Raw genomic sequence first — 23,743 nt, 5'->3', positions numbered from 1 at the left:
ACTGGGAGCTGCTCCCTGGGAGGGTGGTGGTTGCTGGGGGAGACGGCCTGTAGCTGGAGAAAGGGCTGCGGTGGGTGGAGGATTTGCCCCCTGTGTTTAAGGAGGTTGGCCTCAAGTTGCATCAGGGGAGGTTTAGATTGGATATTAGGAAAAATTTCTTTACTGAAAATCAGGTCAGGCGTTGGAACAGGCTGCCCAGAGAGGTGGTGGAGTCACCGAAATTGGGAATAAACCTCTTAACACCAATGCAGCATTAAGCAGGCATTCTCTATATTGCAGCATGGATGTTCTGGGGGTCCCTCCACCTGACTTGCACACCTGCTGGAGTTCATTTTTGACGTTTATACATTAAAGTTAATGCACCACAACTATCTAATACATAATCATTGACCTGACTGAGCATCCTGTTCTTCCATTGGTCTGTATCTCCTTTGCTTAAGGTTAAAGCTACAGTGTGATTTTTAGTTCACTGTGCATGCTCAAGAGGAGTGGGGGGCTAGTCCTTTCGTCCCTCAGTCGAGTTGGTGGTTGGAATCTCCCCCTGCCGGAATTGCTTTTCCCCAGTTACTGTGACTCTCACTGCTGTCATTTTTCATAGAATCAGAATGGTTTGGGTTAAAGGGACCTTTAGAGGCCATCCAGTCCAACCGCTCTGCAGTGAGCAGGGGCACCTTCAACTAGATCAGGTTGCTCAGAGCCCCGTCCAACCTGACCTCGAGAGTTTCTAGGCATTGGGCCTCCACAACCTCCCTGGGCAACCCCTTCCAGTGTTTCACCACTGTCAATTGTAAAAAATGTTTTCCTTCTATCCAGTCTAAATCTACCCTCCTGTAGTTTAAAACCACTCCCCCTTGTCCTGTCACAACAGGCCTTGCTAAAGAGGTTGTCCCCATCCTTCCTATGGTCCCCCTTCAAGTACTGAAAGGCCACAATAAGGTCTCCCTTCCCCTCTCCTGTTGGCTGAACAACCCTAACTCTCCCAGCCTGTCCTCACGGGAGAGGTGCTCCAGCCCTCGGAGCATTTTTGTGGCCTCAGTTCCATGTCCCTTCTGTGAGGAGGACCCCAGAGCTGGATGCAGAACTCCAGGGGTGTCTGAGCAGAGCAGAGGGGCAGAATCACCTCCCTTGCCCTGCTGGCCACGCTTCCTTTGATGCACCCCAAGATATGGTTGGCTTTCTGGGCTGTTGGCTCATGTCCATCTTTTTGTCCATCAGTACCCCCAAGTCGTCCTCCTCAGGGCTGCTCTCAATCCCTCGGTTTGGCATCCCTCTATCTTCCTCGTGGGAGAATGTTTCTTTCTGTTATCGATCCTTGAAGTTTCTCAGCTTGTGAACTTTTGAATTCCTTTCTCAAGTTGGCTCATTGAGTTGTTTGTATTTTTCAGGATGTGGGTTCATGTTAATACTGCCTTAAGCTGCAAGTTTAACCCTTTAGTTATTTACAACAGGGGAGTCACCATCACTGGGGGTGTTCAAAACGTAGACGTGGCACTTGGGGACAAGGTTTAGGAGGCCATGGGGGTGTTGGGGTGACGGTTGGACTTGCTGATCCTAGAGGTCTTTTCCAACCTGGATGATTCGGTGATTCCATAAGGAGGGGGCCGTGCAGGCCCGCAGCGGCACCGGCGTGGGACGACGCCTCGACCGCTTTCTGAGAGAGCCAACACGGCGCCGGCCGCTTCCCGCTCTTCGTGCGCGCGGGTACCTCGGGGGGTGACGTCACGCGCGCGCCGCGACCCGCCAGCGCCTGAGTCACGTGTCGGCGTGCTGGCGTCAGAGGCGCAGCGTCTCCTGCCGGTGAGCGGCGGCCGCAGGCTGAGGAGCGGGTGAGGGGCCGGGGGCGGGGGTCGCGGGGTCCGGGGGGGTGCTTTGCCCCGGCGGGGCCCTCCCGGCCCGGGTGAGCGCTGGCCTGCGCGGGGCTCGGTGTGAGGGGGTGACCCGCTCTCGTGCCTGCAGGTTGCCCGTCCTTTCGCGAGCTGCCTGTGGTAACGCAAACGCGGAGTCCATGTCTTTTCTTGTAAGTAAACCCGAGCGGATTAGGGTGAGTGTTGAACGCCTTCCAGCTTCCCTCAGACGCCGGCGTGTCGGTAGAGCCCGCCTTGCGCTCGTGCCCCCGCGGCGGGGCCGGCCTCCTGGAAAGCACCCTGCAGTCACCCGAAAGCGCGCTGGTGGGGCGGCAGGGTGGCGGCGTGCGAGCCCGGTGCTCCTTCAGAATCCCCTGCGCCGCAGTATGTATCGCTTGCACGCCTGTATCTCCTCTGCGTGCGGTGCAAGGGCTTCGTAACGAGCGTCGCCGTAAGAAAAAGTGCGGTAATGCTGAGCATTTCATACCTTTAAGAAGTTACTGCCTCACCTGTGTCGCACTACCGACGGTTTCTGTTTGTGATTCTTTCCCGAAACTTAGCGTGGAAGGTTAAACGCAACGGCTTCGTTTAATTCTGCATTCTAAAGTGAGGAAGTTTCATGTGAGAAACCACTTTTAATGCCCTAAAATGGTATTGTTATACAGGAGTTCAGAGTCATCGTCACCTAAAGACTCGTTGGTGCTTTCTAGGACTGGCTGCCCTCGCACTAAACCACATAAGCTATTTTTTTTTTCAGTTATTGAACTGAGTAGACAAATTCTAACGTGGGAATGTTTGTGATTGTTTATTTAATGCTAACTTCATGATCAATGCTCTGCAAGCCTAAAATTGCATATTGCATTGTGTGTTATGTGTGCACGTATATTTTTTTTTTCTTTGAATCACAGAGTTGAGTTGAGTTGAGTGGTAGAAACATTTCTCTGTACGACCTAATGCTTGCCGTGGATTTTAAGCATGAATCCTGGAAGAGAACAACAGCTTTAAAATATGTTCTAATTTTCCATTCAGTCGATAGATATATAGCCAAAATGTTTAAATTCTCTAAGGTATCACATAATTATAAATAGTTGAAACTTTTTTTGCACCTGTTACACCCAAAGAAAGCAGCTCTTATATGCCTCTATAAGGGAGTTGTAGCATGCTTATTGGTTTTGCTGTATGTGCACGTATAAAGGTTCTTGTACGAATGACCTAAAATTATGTTAACTTTACTGCAAAGTGCATGCTGGTCAGGAAAAGCAGTAGCACCCGTGTGGTTGCTGGGCGCTTGCCATCGGAGTGGCACCAAGAAAAGAATATCCTTGTCCAAAGTAAGGCTGTAGCTCCCATGTTGCAGCTAATCTGTTTCAGACCACAGTAGAATCCTTGAAGTGTCATGATTCTCTTATGGTTTTTGTGGGGGAGGGGGAAAAGAAACTTGCCTCTGGATGGAATAACTAATTACTGGGGGGGTGTGTGTGTTGTGTTTGTTTTTTCCTTTCAGCGGTGGGTGTCTGAAAAGTTCATTGTTGAGGGCTTAAGAGAGTTCGAACTGTTTGGAGGTAAGTTTTCCTGTCATTAGATGATGTTAGAAATGTTTTATTTTAGCTGCGAGGTCTGTTAATTTCGTTGTAAATATGTATCTTAACAGAAAAGGAGATGAAGAAATCTGTTTGTAGCACCAGATCTGGTCAGTCAGGCTGGCTAACCATATAGAGTTAATATGGAAGTGTCCAAGATCTAGCAAGTTACTTGGCAATCAGTTTCCTGTTGATGGCAGTGCTATTTTTCAGATCCCGCATTCTGTTTTTCTTAACATCACCACTTTTCTCCTATGCAAAAGATAGATTTGGGCTTTGGGAAGATTAATTATAATTTTCTGGGTAAAAATGCATTTTGAGACGGATCGCTCGCCAGCGTGCCTGCAGGAATGCTGATTTCTGTTCTTTGTGTATAGCAAACACAGTTGCCTGCTAGGATGCAGGATTCTCGATTGGTGACATAGTTGATCGGAGCATAGGTGAGATATCTAGATCTTGAGCTCTCCAGGTGACGCGGAAGAATTTCCACTACTTTAAATAAACTTTCAATAGTTTATTCCGTATTTAAGCTAAGTAGAGATGTCATTTTTGAATGTGTCTAGAGGTATAATAAAAAAATTGGTCATGTTACATTTATGCTGAATGTATGAACAGCAGCACTTCTTGAATCTCTTTAATTCCTGTACTTGTACTACAATTCGATGATTTTTTAGTGCTGCAACCTTCTATGTAAATTAAATGGCTTTGTCTTAAAAAAAAATTGTATGTATTTGGTATTGAACAGTATCATCAGGGTTACTCATTTTTCCAACTATATTTTTAATGGGTATCTGTTGAACACAACATGGTGAACAATTAATTTCTTTACTCCAGAGCAGCCTCCGGGTGACTCTCGGAGAAAAGTAAGTGACTTTTGCAGGCTGTGGTGCTGTGGTTCATTGCATGGAGATTATTCCTTGTGGAAGTTTGATTTTTCTTTTTATCTTATATATTTCATCTCTATATTTAGCTCTACAAGTGTGGAAACAGGTTTCACCCTGGAGTGGAGATTTTGGTGTGTGGCTTTCAAACTGTACGCAACAAGTCAAAACTTTAAACTTAATCTCTTGGATTTGTATTTGTGTCGTCGTCCCCCAGCCCCCGGGGGGCCTCTTTGTTGGGGTAACTTAGATCTGATTCTTCAGAGATGCTAATCTCTTATAGCTCCCTTTTAGAATAAAAGGAAGAGGTTAGTTTATGGGACTTCTGAAAGTTAGGCCCAAAACATTTTATGTTGGTCATTCAAAACCAGTGTTGCCGTCAGAACACACTGCTGCTGATTTTTCTATTCTCTGTAGAGCAGCCACAACAGAGGCTCCAACATCAAAACCAAACATCGTGTAATTTTCAGTTTGAGGTGACCTTACCTGCTGTTGTCTGGTCGTCTTCTGAGCCAATTCCATGCATAAAATAACCTGCAAACATGGGATGTCTGTTCAGAAACATACAGCCAAATCATGGCAGTTGAAAACTTTACCGTGGTGGTTTTTGTTCTGCAGGCCCTGATTGCACACTATCTCGTCATAATGAACAGTGCTTACAGAACAACACAACTTACGGTAGAATATATTTGTCTAAATGATTTCCCTCCTACCCGCACCATATTGAAATATTTCTGTGTGCAGGTGTTGCTCTAGTTTAAGCTAATTACAAACATGAATAAGTGTGATTTGATTATAACTGTGTCAGTTCAAGCTGCTTATAATTGATTTTTGTGCCAGTGTCTGTAATTTACTGGCACAAAGCAAGCTGAAAATGTGAGATATATGTGGAATGTTTTGTATAAAGTCAAGTAAATTCACACCTTTTTTAAAATTGCTGAGTGTTACGCATATGCTGGACTGGAGGCGAATTCAGATTAGCATCTGTTTTGTTAACGTATTCGCTTGGGGTTGGTCACCTCTGCGGTGGTATTGCTGACTCTTATTTTTATTTTTACGTTTAAATAAAAGCTTACTTTTTCCAGCAAGGCTATAGAAAAAGATAAATAATTTGGGGTGAGGGGTGGGAGGAAAGTTTTTGTTGCTCGTACTGAAAGTGAGGGAGTGAGGAGGTGGAGGAGGAAGGCAGCAGAACACAAATGACATCCCCTCTTCCTAATGCAGATGAACATCATTTGGCAAATGCTGATTCTTGTGAGCATCGCATACCTGATTTCCTTATGGCATTTGTAACAGTAGTTGCCTTTCAAAGGCAACATTGTTTTCTCAAATGTATCTCAAATTAAAATCAGATTAACAAGCTGGAAAGCTAGCTCCTAATGAATGTCATGCCATAAAAGCTAGCCATATGTGACTTCATTTTGTAGCTGCTTTTGCTTTTGACCATACACCAAAAGTTGTCCTGTGTGAAACCACTGAGGAGCTTTTTTGCAGAATTTCATAAATGACATTTCAGTTTAACTTTTTTTTTTTAAACTCTTGTATGATGTTGATAAATTTCTGGTAGAGCTCCTTTTGCATTAACTCTCAGTTATTGGTCACTGCTAACAAGAAGAGAGGTGAGTGAAGACCTCTGATATATTGGAAGACCTGTAAAAAGGGAATTTATGGTATTTTTTCCATTACTGTTGAAACAGCCTACACCATTAATAAGATTAAATTTCTTTAATATTTTTTGCATCTGTTTTGTTGGCTTCTGCTGTATCTGGAGTGGACTTTAATAAAGCAAACCACTTACATATTGCTCAGTGTTTCACCAGTCGTCATTGCTCCATAACGCTGCTTATCAGAGCTTCCTGCTTTCATTTCTTTGGTGGTGCCTTTATGCTTCAGAGGTTTCCATCTGCCTGTGTGTCTCTCCTGGCAGTCTTGCTGTTGACAGGACTCTGTGAAATTGCTAGGGGAAGTAATGAAAGATACAACTGCGATCAGAATTGACAGGCATCTTTAACAGAAGTTTGACATTGTGAATGGAAAGTTGCCGCCTGTTCTTAGCCAAGGAACAGCACTCTGTGGTGTTACAACTAGAGTGAAGGATTTGGGGCTGCTGGGATCTCAGGGTTAGCTACTCCGAAAGGGGCTGCGTTGCTGCGCTAGAGCTGTTTGAGCTGAAATTACACCATAGCACTGTTCACAGATCTTAAGTTTTGCCTTTTCCCTTAACTGAAAGAGATCCCTAATTCAAAAGTAGGCAGAGGGAGGTAAAATCTGTGCTGTTCAAAGTCAGTTGAAAAGGTGGAACTTGGGAAGTGTGACTATTTATTCACGAAGTGTACTTAGGTGATTTACAGCAAATTCATGTCTGTGCTCGTCGCACCCTGGACTGAGCGTAGACCAGCAAGTTCCTTGTTTTTCAGCTGTCACTGTTGTTTCCCCTCTTTCAGCGATGGAAAAAGAATTTGCTGTCATTCTAGGACAATGAACAAGCCTTTTCTGCTTCATGTACCGTGAGAAAAGGTCTGATAAAGGGCATTTGCAGTTGATGAAGAATGAGGTGGAAGAAATGAGCTGGAGTTCCAAATGTCAGGAGCAGTTAATGTCCTGGAAATTTGACATAACTAAATCTGGTCTTAGACACCAAATAAATTTGGTTCCCCATTAGAGTGCTCTCCTTGTGACTTTGGAAGTTTGAGGGAGTTGGAAGGTATAATGGAACTTGCAAGAACATTGAAGTTTGTCTTCTGCAAAATCCTCCTTGGAAAGATATATGTGTGTATAAATAAAGCAGGTAGCTTTATGTCAGGTGTAGTGAGGAGAGGCTTGGGAGTGCTGCTTCCCTGTGCGCTGTGGGGCCTTTTTCTTTTTTTTTTTTTCTTTTCTCTTTCCTGTAAGCACTAATGCTTTGCAGTCAAGCTTTTGCTTTCATTTGGAGCTTCCCTTTTCATATGTGTCTAATCTTCATATCTTGGGCTAAGCTGGTTCATGACTTCCACCGTACAGCTAAGCAGCTTCAGCTGTGCTGGTCTTATCACTGATAAGCAGCTGCAAACCAGAAGCCCCAACATCAGAGAGGAATGCTGACTGCCACAGTGCAGAGAAGGGCTATAAACAAGTTTTCCTTTGGCCTTTGCTCAGGCAACAGGATGGTGGTGTGGGAGTTTGTAATTAGTGGGAGAAAGGTAGTTCCTATAAAGCAGTGCTTAAGCTGTCCTGGGGAATAGTAATTGGCTTTATCCAAATATTCCTAAAGAAATTTGAGCTTACAGTAATTACGAACCTACCTGTTACGGTTACATGTTTTGAAACACAGATATCTGGATCTTCTGAAATGAGGCATCTCCTGGATTTCAATTGACAAATAACTATTTAAAATTATTTTAACAGCTATTAAATTCTCTCTTCTCTATTTGGTACTGTTTTATTATTTTGAGGTGTGTGATAATATAAGGAGCAGATGACTTTCTAGCACGTGATCTTTATTTCTTTTGACCTGACTTTATTTTTCCACCCCCCCAGACAAATGAGGCGAGCTCCGAGTCGATAGCTTCTTCCCCCAGAAGGGACACCATGAGCAACTTCCTACCAGACAGCAGCTGTTATGAGTTGCTCACTATCATAGGTAATACTACTAGTGGGCTGGAGGATCGGAAGTATACTTTGTAAAGAAAATAACTTCTGCAGATTTGTTGACCTTTTCTTGATTGATTGCTTGTTTTTGACATTAAATGCCTGTCCTCTTTGATTTTTAAAATCACTTGAATAAAAAATGAGATGCCAACCCTAGAGGCTTTCAACTGAAAGAGGCGTGTGGTGGGTTAGTGATACTGAGTGAAGTTCGAAGTCAGCAGAAGCAGCCTGAAACTGTCCCTGTCCTTGATGGGGCTGTGGCCTCATCATTTTATTTCTGCCTCAGTTCTGAACTTGAAAGACAGGATAACATTACTGGCTAGGAGGATTTTTCAATGGGATACGTGCCAAGGAAGGTGGTATCTGACGGGACGATTAGTCTTTTTCACGAGGCCAAAAATAGCTTCAGTAAATGAGTGTAAAGATTTTTTAAGGGTCAAGGGCTGGAGGAGTTTTCCAGAAGTGCGTGGTTCCAGAAATACTGCTGAAGCTTTAATGCCTTTTCTTTCAGGCAGAGGCTTTGAAGACTTGATGGTTGTGAACCTGGCCAGGTACAAACCCACAGCAGAGTATGTCACAGTCAGAAGAGTGAACTTGGAGGCCTGCACAAATGAAATGGTCACATTCTTGCAGGTAACATGAATCCACTAATACCGTAATGCAAGTTTAGGAGAGGACAGACAGAAAGAGCAGCGCTCATCAGTACTGTATTTGTATTTCTGCATTTACTAAATTGAATCAAAATATCTTTTTTTATTTCAGGGGGAACTTCATGTTTCCAAGCTCTTCAACCACCCAAACATTGTGCCATACAAAGCAACTTTCATAGCAGACAATGAGCTATGGGTAGTGACATCTTTCATGGCCTATGGTAGGTGGAGAGGGAACACCTTTGTCTCACCATCATATTCTGGGAAATGAATTTTAAGAGGTGAAGTATCCTTGGGTTTTTTTTTCTGACCAATTAAGAGTAGTTGTGTTTTTCTTTTTAGGTTCTGCAAAAGATTTAATCTGTACCCATTTTATGGATGGGATGAGTGAACTGGCTATTGCATATATCCTCCAAGGTGTACTGAAGGCACTTGACTACATCCACCATATGGGCTATGTACACAGGTATTTAAAACACAAAACAAGGCAATCCATTTTCCTTTTGTTGGAAGTTCTCAGAAATGCTACTCATCGTTAGATCAGACTGGATAGTTCAAGAGATGTGGTTTTGTATTACTTTGCTGGTGTCGTGGTTCAGCCTCAGCTGGCAACTGAACACCACGCAGCCGCTCGCTCACCCCGCCCCACCCCTGTGGGATGGGGAAGAGAATCAGACGAGCAAAAGAACTTGTGGGTTGAGATAAGCACAGTTTAATGATTACAGTAAAATGATGATGATAAATGATTATGATAATAATGACAATAATGTTAATATAATAAAAGGGAAAAGGAAGGAAAGGGAAAACAGGAAAAAAAACCGCAGAAACACAAACGATACAGCCGCTCACCACCTGCCGACCGACGCTGCCCATCCCTGAGCTGCGGTTGCTCCCTCCCTCCCCCGGCCAGCCCCTCCCAGGTAACGCACTGGGCATGACGTTACATGATATGGAATATCCCTTTGGTCAGTTTGAATCTGCTCTCTTAGCTGTGCCCCCTCCCCTCCCAGCTTCTTGTGCACCCAGCAGAGCATGGGAGGCTAGACATGTCCTTGACTAGTATAAGCGCTACCCAGCAACAGCCCAAACATCTGTGTGTTATCTCAACAGGTTTTTTTTTTCCATGCTAATTTCAAAGCACAGCACTATACCAGCTAGAGTGAAGAAAATTAACTCTATCCCAGCTGAAACCATGACAGCTGGTAGAACAAGCCAGTTTGATACTTGTGGGAAATGATACCGTTGGTCTTTTTAAACTGCTTAAAAACATCACTGTGGGACAAACTTATCCCAAAGACCACCGTGTAGCTAAAATCGGAGCCGCAGCTCATGTTGCCCGGCTGACTTGCTACAGCTCTGTTCGGATAGTATCGATAGTCTCCAAATTGAGACTGGTGGTGGTGGCGATTTGCCCTGTTACTGTGGAAGGTCCTGGGTCTGCAACCTTTAGTCCTGCGTTCCTCCTTGCCACAGAAACTTTCTTTGGGAACCTGCAAAGCGGGTGAAGAGAATTCTGATAATGTTTGTAGGAGGGATTTTGCACAGCATTCCGGATGGTCGTTAGGAGTCTCAGCCTCCCGGTAGGAGGCTGACCAGTATTGCCCCACATAGTGAGCTGCCCAGGAGAGTAAGCTTTTATCCTTTCTGTAGGTGCTCACTAAGGATGAATTTCTCATAAGTACTACAACGTCTCTTAATCTTTCTAAATCATTGTCTCCATCCTTTAGCATATTTTTGCTCTTCTTTGATACATCCTTCTGTTGTGAGAGTAAATTTCAAATGCTGAAAGTTCTAGGTCGTTGGTGGTTACTGCTTTTATTGTATGTACTGTAAAAGAAATCCAGCTTACCTATGCTTGCTTTAAATCCTTTGCAGTGCTCTTCTGCACTACGTCTTCCTGGGAAAGCTGTAAGGAACGTAACTCCTTTGAGGCCAGAGAACCTGACTATTTTTACTTTTTTTCAGGAGCGTTAAAGCCAGCCATATCCTGATCTCTGTAGATGGGAAGGTGTACCTCTCTGGCCTGCGAAGTAATCTAAGTATGATCAACCATGGGCAGCGACTCAAAGTCGTTCATGACTTTCCCAAATACAGCATCAAAGTCCTGCCTTGGCTCAGTCCTGAAGTCTTGCAGCAGGTGTGTTTAAAAAAACCTGCTAGTTTTTAGTGATATATGGTATCTCTGTATAATTTTCTGAATTCTTCTGGCATGTTTGGGGGGTGTGGGAGGGGGACGCAGGACAAAAGCCACAAGAGTTGCTTTTTCTTGTGATGAGCTCTATCCTTTTTTATTCTTTTTACCTTAAAACCAGTGACCCCCAGCAAGGGGAAACCTGTATTCCTGTCAAAAGGGGCAACTGCTGAGAAGCCCATGTTACAACATTGTCTTTTCTTTCCCTCCAGAGGGAGGTGTGTGGGTGCCAGGAAAGGGAAGGGGAGAGGCTATAGGAACCAGATTTGGAGCGGGCACAGGGCGAGTGGGTAGACTTTGATCTATTTGATAAATAGTTATCTTGTAGGTACCTCTACAGATTCTCCCACTAGCGAAGCGTTACATTAGATGCCAGTTACCCTAAGGTGGATGCCATCCCTCCTAGCTGGCTGATTACAGTTAAATAAATGCTGCCCTTAACTCTGAGTTTTAACAAACAACAAAACCACCACCACAATATACCAGCCTATATGTGGGTTGTACTGTTTCTGCTCTAACTGTTTGGGTTTGCTGTTCTGCGTATTGAATCGTGGCTATTGCCCACGCAATCACACCTAAGTCCACAAGGCTAATTTTTCTTTTCCTTTTCATCTAGAATCTCCAGGGTTACGATGCAAAATCTGACATTTACAGCGTAGGGATAACAGCCTGCGAGCTGGCAAATGGTCACGTACCATTTAAAGACATGCCTTCTACTCAGGTGAGGTTTAAAAGCTGTTCCTTTCTCGTCCTCCATCCTGGCGCATGGAACTGCTTTGCTCTGCTGGGGTGTGAAGGCAGGAGGGTGCCGTGCCTGCCTGAATGAGAAATCTTCACTGCCTAGTCTTTCTCTGTGTGATGTTGCTTATGCCCCTTCTCTTCCAGATGCTCTTGGAAAAGCTGAATGGAACTGTTCCCTGCCTGCTAGACACCACCACAATTCCTGCTGATGAACTGACTATGAAAACCTCCCGTTCGAGTGCTAACTATGGGATGGGTGAGAGCATGGCTATTAGCAACGTGAGAGCGGCCAATGGGGAGCCAACCCTGCACCCTTATCTTCGGACCTTCTCCACCTACTTCCACAACTTTGTAGAGCAGTGCCTCCAGCGGAACCCTGATTTCAGGTAAAGCCGGGTGGAAGCTGCTCTTCACAGACCTCCACTATTCTAGGGCAGATTAAACCGAGAAAGCCAGCAGAGGTTATTCAAAGTTTACTTTCCAAAAGCATAGTGGAGTGAGGATGTGCTCCATCCTTTGAGAAAAGCAGTCCAAGTATGTAAAACAAGAGCAGTGTTAACACTTTGAGCACTTCCTGTAAGACGGCCTGAAGAATTACTTTGCAGCCTTCACTGGGGGGTGGAGTAGTGCTACACATCAGGAAGATAAACTGAACAACTTGAATTTCTGGTCTCTGTGAGACTGTGTTTATCCAGTTTCCATCACTGCAAATGTCTGCTCTTCAGCCAGCAGAGAATAACAATGGGAAGTGATCAAGAACTGTGTTTTGCTCTGTGGTGCGCGTAAGGTTGTCTTTAGCCATGATGTACCACACCGTTCAGAAACTTTTGCTTGACCAAATATTGGGGTGTGCAAGGAGGTAACTTGCACAGAAGGCGGTTGAACTGTTTGCATAAAACATCACATGAACCTAATACACAGTGCTACTGGTTACAAGAGGGAGGTATCCTATAGCTGAGGAATGAGAGAGGCAGGAAAGACCCTGGTCTTTTCTTTCTTCCTTTACCTACTTTAAATGCAGACGCATTTTCTTATGTGGTTACTTTATTCCAACTCCCTTCTACAGGCCAAGCGCAGGCACGCTGCTTAATCATCCCTTTTTCAAGCAGGTAAGGAACTAATTTAATCTGCGGATAAACAACAGTGGCTTTTCTGAGTTGTCTTGCTGTGTCACTGAACCTGAGGGTGGGAATGTTGAGTTGCTGAATTTTCTGTGATCTGGAAGGATTAGGTTAGTCTGGTGACTAATTGTAGTGCAGCTTGTTGATCCTCACGTTGTCCTCAGAGGTGGATGGGCTGTTTCAAACCATCTCTTCCTTATCTAAGCAGAGGATGTAAATCTGTCTGTCCTGTCTGCCAGAACAGTTTTTCACCCACAGGCTACTGAGTACTGGGGCAAGGCAGTCCTAACCTGGTCCTTACTGAGACCAGGCTGAGGTGACGCGTGCCTTCCTTACACCTGTGTGGCAGGCTGGTGAACCCCAGCCCTGGCGTGGGAAGAGGCAGAGGCTCTCCTGCCCCTGAAATGATTTGTTTGGCTTGTTCGTGCTTTGCTGCTAGTGGTGTTTTACTGAGCATCAGGACCAGAGCACCCACGTGCTGCTGAACAGGCTGCATGCAAAGCGCTGCATTACAAGATGCAGTGCAAAAGCCCTGCGTGTCCCTCAGTGCAGGCAGGAGGATAGTAGTTTTCTTACTTTCTGCCTATAACCACACCTTGTTGTTGCTTGACTGTGGTGTGCAAGCGTGGGGGAACATTTCAGCAGCCCAGTTCTCTCTTTTCTGTGCAGATCAAGCGCCGCGCTTCTGAAGCACTCCCTGAACTTCTGCGCCCCGTCACCCCAATCACCAATTTTGAAGGAACACGGCCCCAGGATCCCAGTGGCATTTTTGGGCTGGTATCAAACCTGGAGCAGCTGGATGTGGATGACTGGGAATTCTAGAAAAACAGGGACTATACCTGGTTCTGGAGGAGCTTTCTGGACATTGTAATTTATTGGTCCTGTTCATGAAAGGTGATGAATGTTATGCATAGAAGAGTTTACAGGTCCTTGGGAAGGCACTTCAACTGCCAGCTTACTTAGGAGGTAGCCTGGAAACAGCTGGATAGACCTGAGCTGGAAAATTATCAACCCCAAGGAGCTGTGGAGTGTTCCCAGTGCTGCAGTGTCCAGAGCCCCAGTTCACACAGCTGAGCACTGCTAGATCACTCAAATGGGTTGAGTGTTTAGTATTTATGTTTTTCTAAAAATCACTGGCTTCCTCATATCACAGTTGAAGGGTGCATGTCCCTACCCTCTTTGGTTCTTTCTCTTTTAAGGGTGCCTTAGAGTTAAGGGGAGGCAGGCAGCTCTTAGTTTTGGGCATTCTAGTCAAGGGTGTGTTGTCACAGGGTAACTTTTGAGGGTGGGGAGAAGGAGAATGTTCTTAAATTCAGACACTGCTTTATGATGGAAAATGGGAGATTGAGGACAACCCCATTCCAGGCACGCTCGCTGCATTGGGCATTCCTCTGCAGCACTGGATTCTTCTTTTCCAGTTCTGGAGATGGCTTTTGACAAGGCCCCTCTCACTTGATGCTGAGCACGCTGAACTCCAGGTCAGACAGGGCATTCCAGCCTCTCCTCCCATGGCTGCCTGGCTCACCAAAGCAAGCGTATGCCTGTGCAACGTACCAGCTCTTTTCGCCCCACAGCACATCCAGTTGAGCCTCCTGTTAGCTGGGCTGGTTACACAGCACGTAACATTCCTCCCATCTTGTTCTCAGTGACTTACCCTGGCACAGAGGAAAAGTTGACTTTCATGCAAAATCCTCTTGCTCATGACTCCTCTGAGTGTCACGTACAGAACTGATCTTAAGCCTTCCACTACCGTTGCTGTTCTGCCTTCCCTGACTGAATGACCAGTAAAAGCAAGCTTCTTGCCCGGCTCCCTGGCATTCATGGCTGTGTGGCTCTGCCCTGCTGCTGTGGCAGCTCCCCCCAGTCCATGGTATTTGTTTTTTGGAGGTGTATTTAAGGTTTTTAGTTTGACCTTTCCAAGGACCATGGGTGCTAGAGGTCTTTCTGCTCTTTAACGAAGCACTGAGAAACCAGTCCTGTAGGTGTCATTGATGGGCGTAGTGGTGCTGGCAACAGGTCCTTCTTGTGTTTATAAACTGTACTTGAACCCAGATAAAGTTTGTTATTCTAGTTTTTTGCCAAAACAAATAAAATATTTCTGAAGTTTTTTAAGTCTGCTGTTTCTGCAGGGTGATGAAATGGATCACAAACACTGACACAGGCTGGCTGTGCCTGCTTACTCTTCTTCACTTACTTTCATACAGCTCAGCAGAGTTACCTGCAACTGCCTTCGTGTTTCAAAGATATAATTCAACTAAAGCAAGATGCTGCATCAGCTGCTCTTGTTCCTTTCTGAAAGCTTCAGCAGAATGCATTCTCCCAGAGCAGGGGTGGTTGTAAGGGCTACTTCCTCCCTAGGGTCAAGTTTGGCTCCTGATTTAATTTTATTATAGTAAGCAGATCTTAATTTCTGAGCTTGTTAATGAAGTATCCAGCTTGTGAAAAGCCTTATCCCTCTCCCACAAGCCTGGGCAGGGACTGAATTGCTGGTACTTAAAGCAAGAAAAAGCACAATACTGCTTGCTCAGCATAAAACCTTTGGGACTGCGTGATGGTTTGGAAGAGATGGCTTTCCTCACAGAAGAGAGACAACTCAAGAGGTGTGTTGCCCACTGAAGTTCTAAGCCTCTCCTGAAGTCTCCTAGGACCCACAAGGCAGGCAGGACAGACAGGAGGGAATACACTGGGCTGGAACAAATCACTGCAGCACTCTAGCCTGCTTTCCCATGAGTCGGCATTTTTAGGGTGAAGGATGAACTTGATGCAAGCTAATATTTCTCATCTGCTTCCATGCTTTCAGCTTGCTACGTGCTCATAGATTATGGACTTAAATTACTTTAGAGATAGTTTTATGCTTATGCAGCAGCAGGAAGCAAGTGGGATCGGAGCAATTAGGAGTGAAACAGCAGCACCTTGGTTAAAAAAGGAAGTTATGATGTAACTGAACGTAGTCTTCACCATCTCCTTCCCTAGGCCCACTGCTGCAGTTGGAGGCAAGTGCTGGCGTCCCAGTGGTAGCAGACAGCCATGCTCTGCCACAACTCCTGAGCCTGACCTTACCTGTTCTGTCCTGTGCCTTCACAGAGCAGCAACCAAGGAGGCCGGCACAGTCAGGGGACGTCTAGTAGCTGCTGGGTGGATAGAGACGCACTGGCTACAGCTGCTGGCCCCAAGGCAACTGCTGTGAGCTTTTTTTGTTTCTTCTTCACATGAAAACTTTATTCAGCTAGATACAAAAACAGGGTGCTCTGCTATTGCGGATTCTCTCTGTGGTCTGAATGTTGTTGCTCTTCCTCCTCCTCTTCCTCCCCTTTGTGCTTTTCCAATTTTGCCATGAGCTCTGAAAAAAAACAGGAAGAGGCAGGATGAGAAGCCAGGTGCCCACACATCTCTGCAAGACCAGGGCAGCTCCCAAAAAAGCCACTTGCACACACAAAGGCTCAGCTAGGAGCTACCACCACCTGCTGAATCCAGAGCATCGGATGTTACAGTCATAGACGCCATCAGTGCATTACTGACCCGCCAACTCAAGCACCAGGCAAGCTGCTGCCTCTGCAGCGCATCCCCACTACCCTCAAACAGAAGCCAGGCTCCCCAAGCTCCCCATCAGGGCAAGCTCAGATGCTCATTGTGCACCTATGGAGTCACCCAGGCCCTGACTTAGTGTCTCCTGGCACTAAAGCAAGCTCTGCCAGCGGCCAAGAGCTGTGAGCTCCAGCTCAGGGCCAGGCCCGACACCAAGACGACACCTCAGGAGCTGGTGCCTTTGCGGCTCCAGCTGCTGCCTCTGAAAGCCCCCTCTCCCCCACGTGCCTGTTACCTTTTGCTGGGTTGAAGACTCCATTGGTTTGCTTGTCACAGACATAGCAGCGCTGGGATTTGCGATAGTGCTGGAGGGCACAACTCTCACAGAAGTAGTGCCTACACCTGTACAGAGACACAGATGTCACTGCAAGTCACCAGATACAATCGCTGTGTCTAGGAGTTAGAAGTGATTGACTACTGGTCCCCGGGGGATGCAAAAGTGAGCTGCATGCAGAGCTTCTGCTGCAGCATTGTCCCCGTGAAGGGTGTTTCAGCATTGCTTCACTGATGTGGAGTGACGACACAGAGCCACCAGTGAGCTCTTCCAGGCACCAGGTACCCAGCAAGAGAGCCAGCAGTGTGGGAGAGGGCTGGCAGGGCAGTGCATGATGTGCACACTGCCCCCAGCCTGCTCCTCATCCTTGGCAAGCTCTTGGCTTCCATACTTCTGTCTCTCTGCTCACACAACACAGCCCGCCATTCATTGTCCAGGAGGAATGAAGGCATGAACATAAAATCTCCACGTTAAGGGGAAAGATGATGTAATGAGGCAGCATCTGTGGAAATCTGAAAGGTGCTCAGACACCAAAGCCTTGCGATCCCTTCCAAGGAGATGCTCCACATGCTGTTATGAGACTCCCTGGTTATCAGAGGATTTCCTCACCCACCAGAAAGCCACAGAGAAAACAAGCAGGTTCCACCCACCAGCCTGTGGGCAATGCTGGTATTTGCCTCGGCAGTGAACTACTAGTGAACTGGACTGACAGCAGACACTTGGCTCCTCATGCCAAAAACAACCGCTTACTTGGTGACCACGGGGTTCTTGAAGGAACTTCTGCAGATGAAGCATTTGAAAGGCATATCCTCCTCATCGCTGCTCACCTCATAGTTTTCCTCGTCTGCAGAAGAGGAAAGTTAACCAGACTGGAGAAAGAGTAGAGGCAGCCAGACCAGCCCATGCGTGGGGCATGAAATATTAAATACGGAGAGAGCAGAGCAGGTGGGATTAAATCTCTCCTGGAAACAATAGAGCTCTGGCGTCTGGGTGTTGCTGATGTCAGTAACACATGTGGGACTGAGACATAATTAGGTCTAATAAGCCAGCGTGCTTGTTGCTCATCTCACAAGAGCAAATTCTTTTCTACCTCGCCCACCTGCTATGCTATAAAGAGACATAACATCCAGCCCCCTCCTATTTTTCAGATTCTCTTCCAAACCAGCTGCCAAACTCTTTGGCTCCAACTGAACAGAGATCACTCTCTTCCCCGCAGCTGCACGGCAGTTCACGAGCAACACTCATGAGCCTTGAGCTGCAGCTACGGACACTGTGAGTGAGAAATAATGATGTGACGTAGCACGAAAGCATCCCGCCTCCTGGGTATCCGAGGGCAGGAGATGGTCACATCTCCCCAGCTCCACACAGCTCACTGCTGGGACCTATACAACAGCACTGCAGTCCTGTTATAGAGAGCCAGAGGAAATAATTCTCTCGGATAGCAGTCTGTTATCTGAAAGCAGCAGATTTCCTCAGCAATGTCAGCAGTTACTGGCCCTAAGGTTATCCTGCAGCAGGAAGTTCCACAGCTTTGGAATAGAGTCCTTTCTGTCTAATATTAATTCAATCCATGACCCATGCAGCTTGAAACAGCAAAGGACTAATTTCATTCTTAGTGATCCAATATCCCTAAGTCATGTTTGCTTCAGGGCATGATCAAAGGCAGGACCTGGTAGCCTCATCCGCCATTAGCTTAGGGAGAGGGAGAGCAGAGGGGTGGTGCCGTACCATTGACTCCGTACCGGCCTTCGTCCAGTTCCCGTTCGATCTGCCAGCCGTGCTTGTAGTCCGAGCGGTCGTGGAGGAATTTGCAGCTGTCTGAGCAGCACAAAGAAAGAGGCATTAACAGCTAGGCTGTGCAGGGTAGAGTGTTAACAGGACACCTCTTTCAGGGGCAGCCTGAACTTTGCCCAGCAGAAGGTGAAACCTGATTGCTTCCCCGCCCACCTGTGCTCCTGGGAGCTTGGCGCTGCCCTGAGCAGGCACAGAATCCTTCTCAGGATTGACAGGCTGCAAGGATCATTCTCTGTGTGCCACAGCGACAGTTCCAGCATTTACACACAAGGGAAGCAAGATAAGGAACAGGAAATCCCATCCCTCACATGGCCTCAGTGACCAGAATACCCGTGGGAATGTGGGTCACTGGAACATCCCAGGTGTCCCTCCCAGGACTCTTATAACCCCTGATTAGAGGCCGTCAGCTTTCAGAAGGGCCGATGCAAATGACAAAAATGTTACATAAAACATCTTTGCATCAGCATCACACACCAGCTCTGCAAACAGGTGCCTGTCGGTCAGCAAGTGCACCTCTTAGCGCCACAAACACGGCATCACAAGCTGGACTGGATCCCTTTGCAGATCTAGCGCAGCACGTGTTTAGCTGCACGCAAGATCCACTCACCTCCAAAGCCGCAGAACCCAGTTTCTTTGTAGTCCTTGCAGATGTCGGGCTGGTAATCCCACCGCACCGTGGCCCGCAAGTGCTCCGGAGCTCGGATGGGTCCTTTTCTGAAAGGGTGGGAGAAGGCTCAGGCCGGCTGCGCAGCTGCAGTGGAGAAGGCCCCTGGGGGCCTGGTCAGAACCAGACACCGGACTCGTTAGACAGAGAGAAGCTGGCAGTAACAGCAAAGTTCAAGACCCAAACAGGTGCCTTTGGGGATGGTGTCTGAGCTCCTCTGTGGTCCCAGCCCTCTAAGGCTCATCCCAACCTACCTGACCATTCCTGAAGAGGCGTTTCCCATTGATGTGTCTTTGGGCTTCACATACTTCTGGTAGTTGTTAATACCACGGTAAATTTTATCATCTTCCTTTCCTCTCAGCTCCTAGGAAAGCAAAAAGAAAGGTGATTAAGAAACAGGAAAGCTTCATGACACACATTACCTCTTGCTACTCTGACAGCAGTCTCCCTTCCCAGCCCTGCCTGCCTTAATACCAAGATGCCAATAAAGCCAGAAAATTCCCCGTTTGCAAGGGTTGTACTCTTGGCTTCTCAAATTTCCAGGGAGGGAGAGACTCAAACTCTTCTTGGTGTGCAGAAGGGGATGAATAAAGCACAGGTACTCCTGCTTTAGAGCACAAACTCTTACAGAGCAAGGCTGACTCACCTCCTGGATTTTCTGGCTGCGCTCAAAGATGGCCTGGGCATCTTTCTCTTTCTCTGTGTCCAGTTCATACACTGCTGTAGCTCCCATGTCTTCTGGGCCAACAGGTTTCTGAAAAGCAAGGACTTGTGACAATAGTGGAAAAAAAACCCTGTACAAGACAGAGAGCTCCTTGGCTACCTGAAGGGTTGGTCACAGAGCAAATACAGGACGTGGCCTGCTTTACCTTCCACTAGTTTCTACCCTCCCTTGGCACCTGCCAGAGAAAATCTCCCATGGGCTGGATTCAGCCTAGCGCTTGCAGGAAACGTCCTTACTTTACTCCTTCACACTTGGCCTCGGCTTAGCTGGAAGCTCAACTCAGGTCTCCCATGCCCCACACTTCAATCATGAGACCATCCCGCCTACACACTGGATGTTATGCCTGAACTTTTAACCCAGCTGTGGGTGGCTTGCATTCAGCTGTAACACAGTGGTCTGGTTTAGATTCCTCTTTGATGGACTGAACAGGTACCTATGCCTAGGTTTTATCAGATCTTCAGGAACAGCTGCGCAGAAACCGAAGAACAATTATGGCCAACCTCAATTAAAACCAAACCCAACTTATGTGCCAAAAGCTTCTGGAGCCCCAAAGCTGTCATCTCCTCCTGCTACCTTCCCACTCTCCTACAGCAAGTAGGACTAACAATATGCTGCCCCCTTGGCAGCAGCCAAAGTGGTGAATAATTACAGCACACGGTTATATTCATATTGATCTCTAATGTGACAAAGAGACCTCGGTCTGACCCTGCAGCTTTGACTGGGGAGAGTTAGGCATTATTCTCATTTTATACAGAAACACAGACAATAAGGACATAGGTCTGAAGGGGAACATGTGTTGATACATGCTTTTAATCCTACTTATATCCTGCCCTGGCTCATACTAATGCGCAAAACTTCACTGGATCAAGAAGAGAGTTAAGAGAAAAATCTCATGGGAAGAGCAATTTGAGCTGTGCCCAAATCTTCACAGCTGATGTTAACAGAACACCCAGGACACCCCACCCATCAATCCCAGGAAAACAATGACCTCTCTCCGTACCTCTTACCACGTCACTAGTCACAAGGATAAAGATGGGAGCACCTTCTAAGTCACCCTGAATCCTTTGTGGAGCAAGATGGTCTAAAACTGAAAGCACAAACCCAACAGTAGGGCAAGCCTGATTCAAGTGCTCCCCCTCCTGAAAATTTTGTGTGATGTTGGGCAAGCCCACTGGCATCTTGGGGTTTTAATTCCCAACTCTAGGAGTGAAAGGCCAACCTTAAATGGCCCCCTGAGGATGCAGCAGGTATCAGAACAAACCTAGCACAAGGTGCTTGTCCTCTTAATAAGAGGGAAGGGACAGGGAGGTGCATCCATAGACAACAAAGAGGCAACGAATGATCCCACATTTGCAGAGGTAAATTCTCTCTGTAAAGTGCAGTATCTGCCAGTCCCACCTGACCTCACACCCCAGAACCACACTCTTGCCCAGTCCTTACCGCCGACCTTGTTGATTTGTAAGTAACTCCGATCTCCTTTGACGGATCATCATCGTCACTGCTGCTCAGCGCGTACGCAGGCCTCTCCTTCATGCATCTCCTGGTCTGAGGGGCAAGAAGACAGAAGCCCTGCATTGCAGCCAGTCGAGGGAGGTGATTGTCTTGCTCTGCTCTGCGCTGGTGCGGCCTCACCTTGAGTGCTGGGTGCAGTTTTGGGTGCCACAGTACATTAAGGCTATAAAGCTACTGGAGAGTGTCCAGAGCAGGGCCACGAAGCTGGTGAAGGAGTTAGAGGGGAAACCGTATACGAGGAGCAGCTAAAGGCACTTGCTTTGTTTAGCCTGGAGGAGGCCGAGCGCAGCCCTCATGGCTTTCTGCAGCTTCCTCCCAAGGGGAGGAAGAGGGGCATGCACTGATGTCTTCTCTCTGGTGACCAACTCCAGGACCCAAGGGAATGGCAGGGAGATGTGCCAGGGGAGGGTTAGGCTGGGCATTAGGAAAAGGTTCTTCCCCCAGAGGGTGGGGGAGCCCTAGAACAGGCTCCCCAGGGAGGCATGACAGCACCAAGCCTGGCAATATTCAAGAAGCACTTGGGCAAGGCCCTCAGAACCATGTTGTGAATGTTGGGGTTGTCCTATGACTCCTGGACAGGAGCTGGACTCAATGATCCCAGCAGGTCCCTTCCAGGTCAAGGCATTCTATGATTCTAGGTACGAAGGACGCAAGACTCCAACACTGCGTTTAGCCAGAGCTTGGCAGGCCACTGCAGATGCACCTCGAGTGGAGCAGAGCCCTGCTATGGCTCCCTTACCTTCTGGATCATGGGGTTGGGGGTCTCCCGCCGCCGCTCCTTCCGCACCACGGTGCTGCCCTCGTCACCGCTGCTCTCTGAGAGGTAAAGCCCAGGGTCAGGGCGCGGCCGAGGGCTGGGCCCCAGCCCCAGTGCAGGCTCTGCGGGCAGCCTCCCCCGCCCGCGGGCTGGGGACGCCCACGGGAAGGTGCGGGAGGCGGACGGAACCCCCGAGGACGAGGGCACAGCCTGAGGGGAGCCCCTCAGCCCCTCCACCACACGGACACCGGTACGGCCGGGGCAGGCGGGGAGGCCTCCGAGGCAGCACCAGGCCCCCCCTCGCCTCCCCACGGTACGCTATCGTAACAGCCGGGCTCCGAGCGCCATGCCGAGACCCCTCGCCAGGCCTCACCCTGCTCCTGGTCACTGCTGGGCCGCTTGCGCCGACCCCTGCCCGCCGCCGGGCCCCGCTTCTTGAAAACGAAGCTGCAAACCGACCCTTCCTCCGCCATCTTGCACCGCCCACCACCGCCCTCGGCGGCTAGAGCGGCGCCGCGCAGCGTAGCGCCCCCTGCGGGCAGGGAGGACTGACCCCCGCCCCGGGGAGCGCGGCGCCTCCGCGGGAGGGCCCCCCCTGTCGGCGGGGGCCGGGAGGGGCGGGGGGGTCCCGGGGTACTGGAGCCCCTCGGGGCCGCTCCCCGCTCCCCTGCGCACCCCCGGCGCCCCCCGGGTCGGCCCCTCGGCACCCCGGCTCCTACCCCCGGCCTCTGAGCCCGGTGGCGGGGCGGGTGCAGCGAGGGGCGAGGGCGGCGGTCCCCCGTGTCCCCCTCCCCGACCCCCCTCCATCGCCTCCAGGTCTGGCGGGCTGCGGGGGCCTCCCGCGTCGCCATAGCAACGGGAAAAGGAGCTGAGCCCCAGCACCCCCCACCCACGGGCTCACCCCGAGGTGGGCGCAGGCCGGGGGACCCCAGCTCCTGCGCAGGCTGTGCATCGCCCACTGCCCCACCTGCGCGGGCGTGAGTGTGTGCACAGGTGCATGAACACGTGTGTGTGGCCATGTGCACGCACACGCTCGCGTGTGTGCACGCGTGTGCACAGATGTGCGAGCAGGGGCACGTGCACATGTGAGAGTGCACAAGCATGCCAGCGTGCGTGTGCTTTTGTGTGTGCATGTGTGTGTGCATGCATGCGTATGCATGTGTCTGTGCAGGCATGCGTGCTTGCATGTGTGTGTGCATGTGTGTACATGTAGGTGCATATATGTGCAAGTGTGCGTATGCCCACATCCATACACATGTGTGCGTATGGGGAGGGGACCTGCAGCGTTTCTCGCAGCAGGCGGAGCGGCTGCAGGAAGGACTCTGGTGCCAGGGGAGCTGCCATGGGCCGTGGGCTCAGGTCTCAGCCCCGCACCCACCCTGCGTGCCTCACAGGTTGGTGCCAGGAGGAGCTCGCAGCCCTCCCCTCCTCCACACCCTGTCCCCGTGGGGCGATGCTGTGGGAAAGGGAGCCAGACCAAGCCTGAAGATGGGACCCATTTGCCAGCGCATTTACGCCCAGGGCAGCAAGCAGGTGCTGTGCTCTCAGCGGGACTCGTTTGCTGCAGGCTTCCCTCACACCTGCCCTCGTTTCAGGGCAGCGTGGGATGCCTTGGACACTCTTCTGCTCTTCCCCATGCCCAGATGGACACTGGCTTCTGCAGCCCTGCCAGCCTCCTGCTGCGTGATACATATGACCGTCCCCGTCGCTGGGTCTGGATCTGCTTGGCAACAGCTAATTTTACTATCGAGTCAAATTCCTCTTTTATTTGCTCTCGGTGGCAGCAAGCCTTTTCATC

General features: G+C 48.6%; 2 protein-coding genes across 9 annotated transcripts; one reads left to right on the top strand and one right to left on the bottom strand.

The window, feature by feature from the left end:
- Nucleotides 1-1,731: 1,731 nt before the first annotated feature.
- Nucleotides 1,732-14,747, top strand: STRADA (STE20 related adaptor alpha). 8 transcript variants are annotated; one of them, XM_075117199.1, is made up of 13 exons: nt 1,732-1,797; nt 1,957-2,017; nt 3,349-3,406; nt 4,259-4,287; nt 7,822-7,924; nt 8,444-8,565; nt 8,695-8,803; nt 8,925-9,048; nt 10,548-10,719; nt 11,390-11,494; nt 11,659-11,900; nt 12,581-12,623; nt 13,305-14,747. In XM_075117199.1, exons 2-13 carry the CDS (start codon nt 2,006-2,008, stop codon nt 13,455-13,457), a joined length of 1,272 nt encoding a protein of 423 aa, XP_074973300.1. In that variant the 5' UTR covers nt 1,732-1,797; nt 1,957-2,005; the 3' UTR covers nt 13,458-14,747. The 8 variants fall into 8 exon arrangements, with proteins under 8 accessions (XP_074973300.1, XP_074973299.1, XP_074973298.1 ...); XM_075117198.1 differs by having other exon boundaries at nt 1,769-1,826; XM_075117197.1 differs by having other exon boundaries at nt 1,769-1,826; nt 1,957-2,041.
- On the bottom strand, nt 13,499-22,446 carry LOC142068033 (E3 ubiquitin-protein ligase RNF113A-like). Its single transcript, XM_075117217.1, has 10 exons — nt 22,319-22,446; nt 21,928-22,004; nt 21,117-21,221; nt 19,599-19,706; nt 19,207-19,316; nt 18,896-19,002; nt 18,223-18,312; nt 17,245-17,338; nt 16,456-16,562; nt 13,499-15,975 (listed from the first exon to the last, which is right to left on the bottom strand). Exons 1-10 carry the CDS (start codon nt 22,416-22,418, stop codon nt 15,887-15,889), a joined length of 987 nt encoding a protein of 328 aa, XP_074973318.1. The 5' UTR covers nt 22,419-22,446; the 3' UTR covers nt 13,499-15,886.
- Nucleotides 22,447-23,743: the final 1,297 nt, after the last annotated feature.

This window comes from Phalacrocorax aristotelis, chromosome 23 (assembly GCF_949628215.1).
Source record: "Phalacrocorax aristotelis chromosome 23, bGulAri2.1, whole genome shotgun sequence".
Lineage (NCBI taxonomy): Eukaryota > Metazoa > Chordata > Aves > Suliformes > Phalacrocoracidae > Phalacrocorax > Phalacrocorax aristotelis.
Note: the sequence above shows the minus strand (reverse complement) of the source record. Positions and strands in the feature narration are given on the sequence as shown.

Coding starts and splice junctions, on each gene's coding strand:
- LOC142068033 (XM_075117217.1), bottom strand. CDS start 22,418: ATGGCGGAGGAAGGGTCGGTTTGCAGCTTCGTTTTCAAGAAGCGGGGC. Junction 21,222..21,927: donor CCAACCCCATGATCCAGAAG/GTAAGGGAGCCA, acceptor CTTGCCCCTCAG/ACCAGGAGATGCATGAAGGA. Junction 16,563..17,244: donor AAGAACCCCGTGGTCACCAA/GTAAGCGGTTGT, acceptor GTCTCTGTACAG/GTGTAGGCACTACTTCTGTG.
- STRADA (XM_075117197.1), top strand. CDS start 2,006: ATGTCTTTTCTTGTAAGTAAACCCGAGCGGATTAGG. Junction 2,042..3,348: donor GTAAACCCGAGCGGATTAGG/GTGAGTGTTGAA, acceptor TTTTCCTTTCAG/CGGTGGGTGTCTGAAAAGTT. Junction 12,624..13,304: donor ATCATCCCTTTTTCAAGCAG/GTAAGGAACTAA, acceptor TTTTCTGTGCAG/ATCAAGCGCCGCGCTTCTGA.